Below are 17,187 nucleotides of genomic sequence, written 5' to 3'. Positions count from 1 at the left end.
AGTAGTAGTAGTAGTAGTAGTAGTAGTAGTAGTAGTAGTAGTAGTAGTAGTAGTAGTAGTAGTAGTAGTAATGGGGACAGCGGAAATGAAACTGAACACAAATGCCAGTTATCTCTAAAATATGTTAGGCTAGGCCTGTAGAATAATTATTCGTCTCAGTCTTTACTGTCGTTGCTTGATCTGCTTATAGTGAAGCGACATTCGGACAGTGAATCATGCCGTCTTCTGGGATGTGGCGCCGTGTAGATATTGTTTGAGCCACCTGCTCACCCTCGTTCCTCGCTCGCCGATTTTTATACCCTGAAGTTGGATGCGATACGTTTCTCCGAAACGTTGGTTTACACACTGTTTACACGGCGACACATCCCAGAAGACGGAAGTCTTTGTAGTCCGCCGTGAATACCTCAGATCTGACATTCAGCCTGTTATGCTTGTTGCTCTTCGATTTTCCCTCGTGTTGAGGATGTGATTGTCTAATATTATCAACATTTCAAAACTTGTTACATTGACCAGATGTTGTAGATCCGGATCAATAATTTGCACGAAGTTCGCCTTCATCTCGTTACTGTAGACTGAAGATGAAGTTTCTTCTCGTGCAGTGTTTGGAAGTTGTGTACTGATTTCGAACAGAACTCCTGTCATTCAAAATTTCGTCTGTCTCGAACATCGAATTCTTTTAAGTCTCGCATTAGCCCCATCTGTAAACTGCATTGACCTTACGGAATACTACCGTACTTTCTGGTATAACTTTCGTTGTCGCTGCCTCAAGACATGGGAACAGTCGAACCATCTCCATTTTCATATAATTCAGCTTGTGGCGCCGTCGAGTTTTCGGGCTTTATGAAGTGGCCTTCGCGCAGTAAAATTTGTCTATTTTAAATTACACGATAGGAATGGCGAATCCGGATTTGAAATGAAATGGCCGTGGCTTATTTTAAAGCACCATCCAAACTTTTCCCTGGGACGTCCGAGGTAAAATCGGGAAGAACTTCAATGTAGTCGTATCCTAGCCGACCGAATCAGCAGGTATACCGGTTGCGCTCGTGCCACATATTTGGGACGTCATCGGATTGTATCTCGGCCAGGACCCAGACTCTCTTGACTGAGGTGTTTATGGTTTTCCTCATTTTCCGGGCCAATGCTGGGATAGTACTTGAACTTGGCGACGACCCCACCCTTCCAGATCCTATCCAATTCGGCGCTGTAAGGCTGGGGCCACACTAGCACAACGAAGTACGGCCGTTGCAACGAACGTACCTTATGACGGACGTTGCTGAGGACACCACACTGTTGCAGAATGCGGTGCGTAGTTTTCTGTCTGCAGTGGAGCCAGATGAAAGCGTAGCATTCGTCTCTCTTGTTTATTTGTACAACGGACGTCACGACGTTCGTTACAACGGACGCATTTTGTGCGCTCATGTGGCGCCAGCCTGTAGCTGCCGACAACGTAGTGAAATATACCCTTCTCTAGATTCGATCGAAGTGGCTTCCGAACGTGAAGCGGGGTTCATAAGTGCGGGAAATGTCCGTTCGGCCTCTGTCCGGTGACAACATTTTTAGTGTGTATCTTTTATACACTCATCGTTAAGATGCGGGCGTTACTGAGATTTCAGAAAGCAGATTAATGGACTGTAACGGGTACTAAAAAGGGGACACGGGGTAGCGTAGTTGGTTGAGGCATTATGCTAAAAGCCGGAAGACGGGTTCGATTCCCGATGAGGTCATTGGATTTCTTTTTTCAGATTTACCTAATCCTTCCAGTCGCACTATGGCCCTGTGTTCGACTCGCCTCTGAAATTATTATCAGGAATCTTCTTGGGCATGGAATAGAAAGGAGAACTAGTAACAAAAACTAATAGTGTCTAACTAGCGTCAACAATGGAGTAAATCACGTCTATCTAATTTAGAACTTAATAGAAATGAATAAAAGCATATATCACGTCATACAGATCTTCTATGTGAATTGGTGACTTCATTGCTGATAATGGGGATCCAAATGGGAGAAAAGTCCAAACTGGGTTGGCTAATTGGGTTGGCCGAGCATGCCATATGGGCCGCTTCCTTGTATTTCCTATACCTGATGTGGCTTTCAATATCCAAAATCTTAGCTTCATCCCAGCCTACCCTATGTCCCTCTTCATAGGCATGTTGGGCTAGTTTAGATTTTTCTAGAAGACCTTCTTTTAGGTTATGCCTATGTTCCCGGAGCCGCACGGCCAGAGGTCTGCCTGTTTCGCCAATGTAGCTTCTGCCACATTCACAGGGAATGCTATAGACGCACTGTGCCGTCTGTTGCGGATCTCTTTTCGGTCTGGTTTTCATAAGGGAGTTCCTAAGTGTGTGTTTAGTACGGAAGATGGTCCTAATATCATATCGATTACCTATCGGTTTAAACTTTTCAGAAACACCCTTCACATGTGGAATATATACAGAACACAAGAGGTTTGTCCTCTTTCTTCGGACGACTACTGCCCTTGGTATTAATGACCGAGTCAATGAAGCCTTTGGAATAACCGTTCAACAGAAGATTGTGTCTCAGGTTGTTAATTTCTTTGACCAAATCTCGTCTCTCTTGGCATATGGTGGAGGCTCTGTCGTGGAGACTTTTAATTAAGCCTCTTATTACATGTGGCGGATGGTTAGAATTGAAGTTGAGGTATTGGCCAGTGTGGGTGGCTTTCCTGTACACCTGTGTGGCGAGTGCCGTCTCTTCCCTGATGACCAGAACGTCCAGAAAAGAGATCGCATTGTCTGGCTCAGTTTCCATAGTGAAGCAGATGGAAGGCCGTAAACTTTTGAGGTGGTCGAAGAAATTCTGTAATATCTCTGGACCATGAGGCCAGACTACGAAAGTACAGTCCACGTATCGCAGCCACAACGATGGTTTGTACGGTGCTGAGTGCGGCTCCGTGAACATAGGCATAACCTCAAAGAAGGTCTTCTAGAAAAATCTAAACTAGCTCAACATGCCTATGAAGAGGGACATAGGGTAGGCTGGGATGAAACTAACATTTTGGATATTGAAAGCCACATCAGGTATAGGAAATACAAGGAAGCGGCCCATATGGCATGCTCGGCCAACCCAATTAGCCAACCCAGTTTGGACTTTTCTCCCATTTGGATCCCCATTATCAGCAATGAAGTCACCAATTCGCATAGAAGATCTGTATGACGTGATATATGTTTTTATTGATTTCTATTAGGTTCTAAATTAGATAGACGTAATTTACTCCGTTGTTGACGTTAGTTAGACACTATTAGTTTCTATTCCATGCCGTGGAGTCATGGACCTGGTTATGAGTTTGGTTTCGTGGCATAAATTTCTACGGCTCTATCTATCCTGGTTCCACGCTAGTATGTGTTTGTTACAATTTGTTATGTATATTTTTCTTATTAGCTCTCATGGACTTAGCCTGGTCTCAGGTATTTATAACCTTTGTGTTTTGTGACATGGGTTGTCCAGTGATTGAGGCTAGCTCTGTTTAAGGGACCCAACAGAATAGGTGTTTTCCGTCACATGAGGACGGAAACAGAACCAGTTTCCGAAACGTCGTGTTTTTCTTAGTTATCTTAAAAACCAGGGCGATGGATAAAGTCCGAAAACCCAATATCTCTGTGTGTTATACACCATCGTCAGAATCCTTTAGTAACTACTTGTACTTGGGCTACTTTCTGAAGTTGGAAAACAGTAGCATGTAAAGGCTGTTTAATATTAAACAGTTCATCGGTTAGTGTGACGTGTTAACCTGTATGGCCCCAGTTTCTACTTCGGTAGTGGTAATGTTAAATAGAACATAGACTGGTGTCGTAATACAGCTCACAGCGACTTTTGTTTCTTCGTGGCAGCGTATGAACTTTGACACCAGTAACATAATTCCAACAGGAAGCGGCTGTAGCCGATGTTTTTGTATGTATCTGGGGCGGTGTGTAAGCTGCACGTTCTTGTCCGGTTTTTGCGACCCTGATCTATGACACCTTTTTTGGGGAGGTTCAGCCGCGTTGTGTGAGGGAGAGCCAGTAAATAAGTCGCAAATGGAAGTAAAACAGCTGTAATGGACGTGAACAGGAACCTTCCTGTGGGGTTAAGGACGGCCCGCCATCTGTGAGCCGATTGTCTAGATAATGTGGGAGCCTCGACGTCTCACAACCCTATGGACTTCCACGGCCTGTTACAGGGATAGTTTTACCCTATTTATTTATTATGTACATGCTACATGTTTCGACCTATTTATAGGTCATCAACAGGCACATGTAAAGATATCGATTGCGGACTAAAACCACGGAGTTTATTTTGTTTTCGTGCGAATATAGGACTAGAAATTATGTTTCGTTGTGCCCATAAACCATTGTAACTCCGCAACGAGTGTCTTGGCTTAGGGGCGGTACATAATGAAATGGTAGCTTATGTGTTCTGGTCGCCGTTTCTTCCTTACACAGACACGTGTATATTGTTACCCGTCGCGATGTGTTTAATTTAAAAGTCGAAAGTTCCCATCAGTGTAACGGATAATAGAAATGCAATGAATGCTGGGAACACAATTCACGCTGTTTGGAAACGTGCGTTTGCATATGTCAGGTGTGTCAAAACTCCAATATTGCTTGCGGTTGCGTACGGGAATACTTGTACGTCTGTTTGTACAGCTGGTGCGTGTATAATTTTGTTTCTCCTGTGTATATATGCTAATGTCAGATGTTTTTCGAGGGTTCCATTTTGCGTCTGCACACGTGACGTAGCTATACATGGCTACCACTAGCTGTCAGTAAATGAATATGGGTTCGAAGCCGAGCAGAGGCAGCGGGATATTTCACGCCTTTGTTGTATATCCAGGCTCGTGTTTCTTTGGGGAATTGTAGACGGATCATAAAACTAAGGTAAATCTATCCCTGTAACAGCCGTGGAGGCCCATAGGGTTGTGAGACGTCGAGGATCCTACATTCTCTAGACAGTCGGCTCACAGATGGTGGTAAGGTTGTTCGTCTTACGCTCCGGCCGCCATTTCCACCCGGGAACATTCTTGGTACTTATTTCTGTTTGAGGCTGAGTCGACCGAAAGGTTATAGTGCGGCTGGAAGGCTTAGGTGAATTGAAAAATCCAGTGACCTCATCGGGAATCGAACCCGCGATCTTCCGGCTTGTAGCATAGCGCCTGAACCAACTACGCTACCCCGTGCCCCGGATCCACATTCATGTATCTAAGTTATGTTGTCTAAATGTGTGTTCCCGCGCCCCTAACGTGCCACAGCACTTTGCGTGGGGCCGGGGGGTAACGCATTGTAATGAAGCGTCTGTGCTATCTGTATCGGTCTTGAACCTAACGCGTGCCTGATATTAAGGGGGTAGGTAATGTATTGGCATCAGTGCAAGTTGTGGACCAGTGGGTTGCTTGTGGACTAGACGAGATGGGTTTTTGTGGCCTCGACCTTGAGACCGTCACACACGGACGCCTTTCCTGCCGTCCCTTTCTCTCTCCGTGCTGCTGGGATGCTGAGAGAGAGACAGATATACAGTCAATGAACTGGCGAGTGGGATTGCGATGTTGCCGCATGTCCATCACCCACCCGTGATTCAGTTCTGTCAAGACAAATGTGTGACTGTTTTCCGTCCAATACGTCACGTGTTAGTTCTACAGTCTTTGTTGTGTCTCTTCACTGCGGCTGCTTTTACAGCCGTTAATGTTGGGCGCTGTTTGTATTGACGGAGACGAAGTAGTCGGCTCTTGGCTCGTTTTCAGTTTCTGTATCCTTTGGTGTACATAACGTCTTCACAGATAGCTGCGTCCCACTGGTAGAGATGTAAGAGCTGCAGTCTTTCCTTGGTCTCCTTAAAGGCTGAATTTCTTCTAAATGATATATAGAAATTCAGTTCGTATATCACATTAAACAGTTTTCCGCAACGAAGATTAGGCTGTTAATGTTCTTTATGGAAACAAACGCTCATTATTGTGAGACCCGTAGGAAACGTATAAACGCACTCTGTAGGCATAATGCAGAACTATCGTGTGTTAGAAAACAAAAAACAAACTCCGTGGTTGTAGTACTGTTATCAAAAACACTCCGTGGCTTGAGTCCGAAAGCGAAGTATAACGACCGTCGCTTTTCGGCGAAGTCGGTGTCAATTTTAGCGGATAGAGGGTATCGCGTGCTCAGCGCAACGAATCCCCACGGCCGTTAATTTCGGATTTCTAGACCGGAGCCGCTATTTCATTGAAATAGCTCCTCACTTATCCTCACGAGGCTGAGTGGACCCCCATTCCAGACCCACTACTTCTCAGAAAATATGGTAGCGCCGGGAATCGAACTTGGGATCTCTGGATCAATAGCGAGGAACTCTTTGACTTCAAGACCACAGAGGCGGTCAGAAGTGTGGTATATATAGAACTACTGGGCTTTATACGAATAATAGCCGTATTTGCTATTTTCATTTTCGGCTTCCCGCGGCCTGCCTATATTACAATATAATGAATTTTGTTTGAAAGTTTCGTGTGCTGCATATTCGCGAGCTTTGTGCAGCTTCTCAGAAATTAAGCCGCCCGCGTTACGTCACATGCTGCAGCTCGCTGTTGTACCGGCAGCATATTTTTGTTCGTACCCGTATAAGTTTCTGTGTACGGAATTCTGGCATACTGAATCTGTCGCAGTTACTGGGATCTTTGTCCACCCCATGAGGATATTTCTGAGAATCTAACACTTTGCAAAACGAATTTCTTCAAAGTGATGTGTAAAATTTTAGTTCCGACAAGAACCACTGCTACTTCAATGTAAATCGAATTGCTTAATGCTGTTGCGGAAAGAATGGATGTTTCTTTTGAGGACAATAGAAACAGTTGAAGCAGCTCTGTGAACAAAACTGCGAAGATTTGTATAAATGCTTATGCAGTAATCACTCTGCATCAAAGTGTGAAATAGGCGTTCGCTTTTCATGATGAAGTAACATTATTGCAGTTAATTTTCTTGAAGACCTGCCCCAACTGTCTTGCTAGAAAAATCAGCATATAACCCGTGTGTAGGTGAGCCAGTTCGTCACTTAACTCATGTTGGTTTAACCATTTGACAGAATTCCAACGTAGACTTGGAATGGAGAATGTACGCGTTTTTTTCAGTTTATAAAAAAGGTAAAGTTATCCCTTACACACTACGCAATGAAGAGGTATGGGTCAGTGGATGTATAGACCCACGTTTTTTTTTACCTCGGCAGTAATTGAGGTGAGTGGTTAGCGTCAGGCCCCGGTTAAGTAAGTTACTTGTCTTTATATATAATACTTTCTTATTGGGTTAATGTTGTGATAAAAGCAAGCAGAATTTTGAATTTGAAGTATGCGTGTCGCAGTCATTATCATTTTTCTGGGTTTGCATCAGGATATTCCTCCAATATAGGACCTACTGGAGGTCGCCTCGCAACCTAGTCTAGTCTGCTTATTTATTTATGGAGCTGAGCCCTTCTTGAGCAGCCAAATCTGCAGCTGCTCAAGAATTTCCCGGCATTCTATGGAATACGAAGGTTCACTACCGTGTTCACAAGAGCCCTCCACTGGTCCCTATCCTGCGCCAGATCAGTCCAATCCATACCATCCCATCTTATCTCTCTCAGATCCATAATGTTGTATTTTAGCGTCCTGTTGCACTGATTTGCATCCATGATATGTATACAGTTGCCGTCTTGTAGTGCACTCAATTTCACCCGTTACTTCACGACATGTTTCGGCAACATAGTGCCATCATCAGGTGCCCTAATTACGCTAATCTATTTCATCGATTGCCTTTATAAAATTATTTAAAAAGTAATTAAAAAGTGCGTATTTGTCAACTATAATAAATTTACACACACTAAAACTTGTTAAGATTATTCATCTTACGTTTCATAATTAAAACTTGCGTGTGGTTCTTCCACTATGGGGACCGTTTTTCTTATATTCTGTGTAAACCGTGTCTGTGTTCCCTTCTTAGCTGCGAGTGTTGTAATGTTAATCTCTCAGATCCATTTTAATATTGTCCACCCACATACGCTTTAGTCTTCCCAGTGGTCTCTTTCCTTCTGGCTCTCCCACCAATATCCTATATGCATTCCCTTTCTCCCCTGTTCGTGCTACATGCCCTGCCCACCTCATCCTCCCTGACTTGATCATTCTAATTATGCTTGGCGAAATAACTGTAGCTGTAGTCTACATGAAAGGAAATTATGCAGGTCGAGGACATAACGTGTAATGAGATTGTTGCATTTTGAATGCGTCGCAGTTGTCTACACGCGATTGAAAGACCCCGTCAGTTCATGTGGTGGCGACGCGCACAACCAGGAAGCGCGACACGGATCTTTGCGGAAGCATGTGCGAGATGCACAGTTCTGTATCCCATTTTCGCCTGTAAAAACACACAGGTCGATAAACCTGCCTGGTGGGAGGTTTGACGGCTGATACCTCCAATTTCTATTACAGCGAAGAAACTATAAATGTCAGTTTGTGTAGTTGTTTAGTTTGAAACTAAAATTATATCTCTGTCAGAGGGAATGGTATACTACGGCATGTCTTCTGAAAGCCAGAATTGTGAAGACAGCAGAGACGGCCTTTGCTAGGGAACATCTCCGCAAATACGCCCGTTGCTAAGCAGTGGTTCATTAGCTGCCAACTGATCGCCTCAACAGACACGCACGCAATAATGGAAGAGACGATTTCTGTGCGGTCATTGCCGAGGACCGGCTCCCACAGTCTTATGCCTGCTGACTCTGACAAACGACAGACCTGTCCTCTCGTCAGAGAGGGCCCCACTTCAACAAGCCTGCAATTGCCGCACATAAATAGAGATCTGGTCTTAAACCCCAGATGGGTGTTTTCTTTTTTCCAACACAGACTGGCCGACTGACCGTGGGTCGTAACGTAACATTGACTCTGACTTTGTTTACGAGACAGTTAAGACTGCAGTCAGATGCCCGGCAGCCTGAGAGGAACTTCCACGGTTACCAAGCAGCGCAGAGAAGACCGTGACTGGGAACAGAACATTAGGTTTTGTGTGTTTGTGACTTGTGAAGTGTAGTCACGAGTCCAGTAAATCCAATTACCAATCCAAGCCCCGTCTATAACCCCACCCACACGTGACAGTACATAACATGTTTGAAAACAAGGAACCTGTTAAAATTTCCGGTGTTATTGAATATGAAGTAGATACAGGAATGGAAGAAATCATGTGGTGGCCTTGTGTTGAGGCACGCTGTATCGCACTTGGTTGAGTCACTACGCTACAAGCCGGAAGGTATCGGGTTTAATTTCCCATTAGGTCATTGGATATTTCAATTGACATAATCCTTCCAGCCGCGCTATGGCCCTGGAGTCTACTGTGCAAGTATAGGACAGCCGGCGTGTAAGGGTGGATAGCCTCGACGTCTCACACCCCTATGGGCCTCCACGGCGTGTTACAGGGATAGCTTTACCTTATCCATTTCTTGTGCTGGCAACTGCTCTGAAAGCCCATAAACCGCTTATGTAAAGGGTGCCGAGAATAATTGCCTTCGCCTCACCGCAGAAGTTCGCGCCTGTACATACTCCATGCTATGCTTTGTCTTTTTACATTTTTCGTAGTGGAAGGAAACGGGACTGAACATGTCCTTCGGAGCTAAGGATCATGTTGATAATACCGTCAAGATGATGGTGTTAATGGTAGGTCCCGAATTCGAAATTAGAGAAGTACGGCATATGGCGAGTAATCGTGAACTCTTGGAAAGGGGAGTAGTCGCACAGGGTTCTTTCATTTGGGTTTACGAGGGCAGCCGACCCGACGCTGTGTAGCTGTAGTATAATTGAAGGTCGGAGCAGAACTATATCCATCAATAAAATTCAGTCCGGATATTGCCCTCCGCCATCAATTGCGCATGCTCCCACCTGTCTGCCCGGACCTTGGGGGGGCCACTGACATTTTAACATACAGCGGTGTTGGGTATTGTGACTCATCCTGTTCCTCCATATCTGTCTGGATCGATACAGTGGTGCCAAAGGGTTCAAGACATTCATGAGCGTTTCACTAACATAATTGCATATTCATATCGAAAGGCAGCCATGTTGGTGGGGCCCTTGTCACCACGGCATGGCGCGTCCTCAGGTTGCGGGTAGAGGAGGCAACCTCTAGTTGTGGAGGGTAAAAAGTAAAGTTGTCCCTGCGCTTAACTAATTAAGCACTACACCATGAAGGCGTATGAGGAAGTGGACGCGTAGATCCACGTACTTCTGACCTTGGCACTCGCTGGAGGTGAGTGGTCAGCTTCACAACCCGGCCGTTTTAATCCCGGTACCCATTGGAAAGCAGATAGGATGGACTCTAGAACCGGTCTTGATGACTTGAAGAACATAAAATCCTTGATCCTACCGGGACTCGAACTCTGGCCCCTCGGTCCTTCAGTCTGTAGCCAGTCGCTATAAGGACTGTGATATGGAGGCTAATTGCGAATGCATTGAATAGGCAGTCGCGGACAGTCGACTTGAGGGTGTCTTCCAGCTTCGTTTGGGCGTGGAACTGACAACTCGTCGCAAAAAGTAATTTGTTACGAAATGTCAGAAAGGGCCTCGTACCTGAGGGCTCTTGTGAACACGGTGATGAAACTTCGGGTTCCATAAAACGCTGGGAAGTTTATGAGTAGCTGCATAACTGGCAGTTTCTGAAGAAGGGCACAGCGACATGAAGTTAGTTTTTAGTTAGACGTTGAAGGGCAGATGGAAACAGCAGCGCCCTTCCACAGATTCGTTAAGAGTTTCCGTTTTACCTCATTTCGGTCACAGGCCGCTGTAACGCGTCCTTGTAACTGTTAATGACTCCGGATCTTGCGATTTCATGGAGTGAATGTGGTTAGTACCATAATACGGCGTCGTGAGGCAGCACTGTTCTCTTACAATTTGGCAGTGGGGGCGGCAATAGGAACCACGGGCTCACGAAGTGGTTTTTTTTTGGGGGACTTACCCTTTATTACTGAAGGTAGGTGGAGGACTTGCACGTATGAAACAAAGTACTCGAGATAAGTTTGTCATTGCATCTGATTTTCTTTTTACATCTTTACATGGGATCAACACGCTGAACTAACATGCCCGCCATTAATGATGGTGCCTTCAGTGTCTTAAGGAGTTATAGTTCGTCTAATACATTTTTTTCCAACTTGATATTTTCATATGGTACAGGGTAGTGAAATGGAGGGCTCTTGTGAACACGGTAATGAACCTTCGGGTTCCTTAAAATGCTGGGAAATTCTTGAGTAGCTGCAGAATTGGCGGCTCCTCCAGAAGGGCTCAGCTCCATGAGTAAGTAAGTAAGAGGGCAGTAAAAGGTAGAACCTATACTTAAATTACTTGAATTGTTTTTTAAATTCGAGGGAAGGAAGTTAATAGTGACGAGTAATTATGGATTCGTGAAATGTATATTCAGTATTTTGCACATATGTGTTTATAATGGGGAAGAAGACGATCCAGTTTTACCTTAGGAACGGTTTATATTTGATCGTTTAGTAAAAACTAGTATATTGCAGTTTATTAATCTCTGTGAGATTTTTTTATGCTGTATGTTTTTGTAGTAGACCTTGAAATTAGTTGCTGTTATAACGAATAAGATATTCCTTATATATGGGGTACGCGGTAGCTTAGTTGTTCGAGGCACACTGCTACAAGCTGGGAGGTCGCGGGTTCGATTCTAGACAAGTCATTCAATTTTTTTTCAATCGACCTAATCCTTCCAGCCGCACTGTGGACCTGGAATCGACTCAGCCCCTAACAGAAACGAGTACCAGGAATCTTCCTGAGGGCTAAGGATAACTGGCACATAAGGCTGACCTCACTGCCGTCTGCGAACAGATTGTCTTGAAAATGTGGGAGCTTTAACTTCTCTCGCAACTTTACGGGCATCCACGGCCTGTAACAGGGATATATTTACTTCGCCCCCCCCCCACATTTTGTATATCTAATCCTGCTCTTACACATATAGGAGGAACCGGGATAGCGCAATCGGTATAGAGACTGGCTACCGGCTGGACAACCAAGGGGTAGGAGTTCGAGTTTCAGTAGGGCCAAAATTTTTCACTTCACGTCATGCAGACCGGTTCCGGGGCCACCCAACCTCCTATTCAATGTGTACCGGGAGCTCTTTCCCCGGAGGTAAAGCCGCCGGGGCGTGAAGCAGACCACTCACCTCCGCCTAGTGCCGAGGTGAAACGAATGTGGCTGTATACGCCTTCATGGCGTAGCGCTTATTTGGTTAAGCACAAGGACAGCTTTACATTACCCATGTAGGTGTATGTACATTGGGAAGATATTAATGTGGATTTTAGAGAGATATGATTGGAATGGTACGAGTTGGATTTTTGTGGCTCAGAATGCGGACCGCAGAAGGGTTCTTGCGAACACGGTTATGAGTCTTCGGGTTTCATAGAATTTTGGAAAATTTTTGAAAATGTGTCGCAACTGGCGGCCTTTCAAAAAGGGTTTAGTTGTCTGTAGTCATCTCAATGGGGATACGAAATTAATTTTTCTTTAAGGAACGCATTTCTTTCGTCCTTCTAAAATGAATGGGCCGAGAAAATTTTCGATCCACCGCGCCATGGCTCAAGCGGGTAGTCGCTGGCTTCCCACTGCTTCGAACCAGGGTTTGATCAAGTGGGATTTGTGGTGGACAAAGTGGCGCTGGGGCAGGTTTTCTCCGAGTACTCCGGTTTCCCCTGTCGATCTTCATTCCACCAAATTCTCCATCATAATCACCCGGGGCAGGCTACAATAGGCCAATAAGTGGCCGCCGTGCCGAGTGGACCCAGTTGGACTCCGCCGCCACTAAGCAAATTTAAAACATTTGAAACATCTATCACATGTTAATAGTGTGTGGTGGAGGCTTAAGATGTGTTTGTTCCAATAAGCAAGGGTCTGTGTTTTGATATTTCATCATTGCGTTATGTCTTTTGCAGATCATTCCGTGTCGCAGCCAATCACAATGGTACCCCCACGTCGGTCGGGCAGCTTTCCTGGCAGTGACGCCTCCAACATCCTGTCGCCACGTTCCTCGGAGACCGGGGGTTTGGGTGTCAAGATGGTGGAATACGTCCTCAGGTCCTCTCCCACCGGCAAAGATCTCGAGCCCCGAATGAGAGGCCTCGTGTTGGTGAGTATGAATGCATGGCCCCAGGTCTTTCGTTACAAGTTTATGTGGGTACCAAGTCGTTCTTCCGGTTTGGGAGGTGTCAGTTTCGTATCCCGTTCCGGCGATCTGCTTAAGGGATCCTGATTGACTCCAGAGAAATGTTGGGATGTTACTTCGCCATCCTCACTGATAAAAGTATATTTGGTGGACACTAATGAAAAAAAGAACTCCGTGGCCTATAGTCCGCAAGCGAACTATACCGACCGAGCGACCGCTGCTTGTCGGCGTCGCTAGTGCCAACTTGCGGATACAGGGTGTCACGTGGTTAGCGCAAAGCATTACCACGGCCGTTAATCTCGTTCTTTTTAGACTGGAGCCGCTACTTTTCCATTCAAGTAGCTCCTCAGTTATCCTCACGAAGCTGAGTGGACCCCGTTTCACATATTTAGGTTTTTTGTTCTTAGGGCCGCGCCATAGCTCAAGCGGTTATTCGCTGGCTTCCCACCGCGGCGGCCCCAGTTCGATTCCGGGTCTGGTCAGATGGGATTTGTGGTGGACAAAGTGGCGCTGGAGCAGTTTTTTTTTCCGAGTACTTCTGTTTCCCCTGCCAGTCTTCATTCCACCAATTGCTCCACAATCACCCTCACCTCTCATCTGGGGCTGGTACAATAGACCAGAAGTGGCCTCAGTACAAGGGACTTAAGAGTCACCCCACTAGCAATAAAATATAGTTAAATCGTAAATAGACGTATTTAGACGTACCAGCTATAACCGGATTTGTGGACTATTTTTATCGAACGTTGCGTGCAGGTGACTGGCCGCTCCTGAAAGCGCGCTGCTGAGTTACCGGTCCGTGAATCGGAGGTTCAGAACCACTTCCTCAGAGGGCAGTACCGGTTAGGAGCTGCAGTCCCCCAATCGCCATGTTATCTACGAATGACATTGTTATCAGTTTTATTAAAGGATGTAATTGATCAAAGCTGATAGGTAAATTGATTGTGCCTTTATAATTCTTACCTACCGTGTATCGATTTTCACCGTTGGACACACATATCGGGCTGTCTGTACGTTTATAGACAGGCAGCTGGGGTAAAAGAGGCTTTGGACAGAAGTGCTGCCTGTTAGAGTTGATGTACTGAGTAGATGTGACCAGAAGGTACAAAGACACAGGGTGTTGAGGAGAATATTTGTAACGAAGAGGGACGAAGTGACGGGAGGGTGGAGAAAACTGCATAATGAGGAGCTTCATAACTTGTACTCTTCTCCAAGTATAATTAGAATGATCAAGTCAAGGAGGATGAGGTGGGCAGGGCATGTAGCACGAATGTGGGAGAAGAATGTGTATAGGATATTGGTGGGAGAGCCAGAAGGAAAGAGACCACTAAGAAGACGAAGACGTAGGTGGGTGGACAATATTAACATGGATCTTAGAGAGATAGGATGGGCTGGACTGATCTGGCTCAGGATAAGGGCTCGTTCGCTTGCGGACTACAGGCCACGGATTCTTAGAGGCGTGCAGTGCGTAGCACTTTCATTTGTTTAACATATTAGGGTCTCGAGAATGTACGGACCTAAAGCAGCTGGAAGCTATGCCGAGGTGTAGTGTCTTCGGGAAGTGACTGTATTCCAGTTTAACTGGCATGATTGGAATTGGCTGCTCCCTGAGTTTCGTTATGAGTTTGTGTGTGCGGAAATAATCAGTGGTACGCGGTAGCGCAGTTGGTTGAGGCACTGTGCTACAAGTCGGAAGGTCTCGGGTTCGAGTCCCAATGAGGCGAATTTTTTCAATTTACCTAATCCCTCCAGGCGCACTATGGCCTCAGTCTCAGCATCTAATACAAATGAGTACCAGGAATATCTGACAACCTCGCTGTCATCTGCGAGCCGATTGTCTAGAAGATGTGGGAGCCTCAACCTCTCACAACCCTATGGGCCTCCACGGACTGTTGCAGGCATAACTTAAAGGGAAGGTAAAGTTGCCCTGTGCTTAACTAATTAAGCACTACGCCATGAAGGCGTTTGGGGGAGTCGATGTATAGATCCACATATTCTTGACCTCAGCACTATTTGGAGGTGAGTTGTCAGCTTCACGTCCCGACCGCTTTAACCCCCGGTACCGTACCTCAAAGCCAGTCTGGACGACTGACCCTACCGGGATTTGAACCCCGACCCCTCCATCGTCTAGCCCGTAGCAATCAGCAGCGTACTGAAATATAATACGTGGCAGTGTGTATGTAGACTGTACGAGCCGTGTTACGCGTGAAGTAGGACATGTTTTCTTTCTTACCGATAACAAACCCGATAACTGTTTATAAAAGTATAATGATTGGCGATTTGACAGTCTGCAACCGCAGTCCGGTGCTACTACATATGGATGAGGGTAGTGGGAATGGTGTAGTTCGTTGGTTATTTGCGCTGCGTCACAGTGTATTTGAAATAATGGACTTACGAATTATTTGTCTTTGTCTAGTTGGTGATTCGGCTCAAATTGAATTCTATTGAATTTTGAATAGTTTCTCTTTGTATGTCCGTCGTATACCGGAAATAATGCTACGGAATAATTATTTTTCCTTATGCGGCACTTTGTGTAGTGTTAGTAGCCGGTGGTGAGCAGTGATTTGTTTCTTTGAGGTTAATCATGTGACTTCCTTACCGAGTAGATTTGCGCATGCGCGATCCATATATCTGTGGCGCTGTAGTCATTTTGTTTGTCCTTGACCGCTTTTTCAGGTTTTTAAACCTATACACGGTAGGACTCCTTGGACGGGGATCAGCCAGTCGCAAGGCCGCCACATGTACACAGAATAAACGCACAGACATCCATGCCCACGATCCCTGCATCCGAGCGAGTGAAGACATTTCATGCCCTAGACCGCGCGGCTACTCTGATGGGCGCATGCGCGTTCCGCGTGATTTAAATTGGAAGAATAATGCCTTAGTTCCTTTCGGCAGCCTCTTTTGATGAATAGCGGGACAGTATCTTAAATTGGCAGTAACCTCAACATTTGATATGGCCTTGTAAAGACCGAACAATCGTAGCAATAAGTCTTCCGTTTTGCAAACGGCCGATATGTAGGTCGGTACTGTATATCGTGGATTTTAGTGTTCGCCGCAATTGAGTGCTTCCATATTATGTTAGGATAGGCCACGTCGGGCCGTATGCTTCCCCATACATGATTCATCGGTGAATTTTAAGCTGTTTGGTTACTGTAATTATTCGCGATAGCCATCAGAACAGACTATATTCGGCTAATTTTGTAATTAAATCGTGTATACGTGTGTTGCGCCTATAACCCCACTCTGTAATGAAACTGACGTTAGTAAAATACAAACAGTACTATATTAGTTTCTGTAACGCCGTGAAGTCCGGTAGAATTACTCACGCCTTTCTATGATTTCCACCTGCTTTTGTTTCCCCGCTTTCTTGGTTGGCTTTTTGGCCCTGAAGATGGAGGTAAAAGGTAAAGTCGTCCCTGTGTCCAAGTAATGAAGCAGTACGCCATGAAGGCGTATGGGGAAGTGGATGTATAGGTCCACATTTTCTTGGCCTCGGTCAACTTCACACCCCGGCTGCTTTACCCCATAAAAAGAGCCCCAGGCGCCCATTGGATAGGAGGCTGGGTGGGCACCAGAGCAGGTCTGGACGATTTGGAGGAAATTTGACCCTACCGCGACTCGAACTCCGACCTCCTCGGTCGTCCAGCCCATAGCCAGCCGCTATACCGACTGATATCCTGGCTTCGGCATCAAGATGGAGGCAGTTTGTTTCTTAGGGACGTCTGTGAAGATCTCCCGAACTGTACGGCGTTACATCTCAATACTGTTTCGCTGTGAGAACGTCAGAACCGAGCGATGTAGTGACGACGTGCTCACGGGTTTCTGGTTCTGTCACGGCCCCCAAGACCTAGGTCTTTCAGCGGTGGCCTGACTACGCGTAACGGCTGGAACACCAAGTTGAAATAGGTCATGGTCGATTCCTTCTGCGCCTTAATTTAATCCATTCTTGATAAAGAAAGTTCGCTACTTGCCATTCGGCACCAAATCGTTTTATGCATTAGCGCCGAGGTAAGGAGATACGTAGAGTAGGCGATGTCGATG

General features: G+C 45.7%; 1 protein-coding gene across 4 annotated transcripts in view; it reads left to right on the top strand.

Moving 5' to 3' along the window:
* The window catches only part of LOC111871638 (pumilio homolog 2), a 532,614-nt gene that overhangs the window by 154,985 nt on the left and 360,442 nt on the right, over positions 1-17,187 (top strand). For all 4 annotated transcript variants that reach the window (XM_023864873.2, XM_023864874.2, XM_023864872.2 and 1 more), the window contains one exon: positions 12,917-13,110. In XM_023864873.2, coding sequence (XP_023720641.1) covers positions 12,917-13,110 — 194 coding nt within the window. The remainder of the gene's footprint in view (positions 1-12,916; positions 13,111-17,187) is intronic.

The sequence above is a fragment of the Cryptotermes secundus genome, unplaced genomic scaffold, assembly GCF_002891405.2.
Source record: "Cryptotermes secundus unplaced genomic scaffold, Csec_1.0 scaffold11, whole genome shotgun sequence".
NCBI lineage: Eukaryota > Metazoa > Arthropoda > Insecta > Blattodea > Kalotermitidae > Cryptotermes > Cryptotermes secundus.
This window is presented reverse-complemented; position numbering and strand designations above follow the sequence as displayed.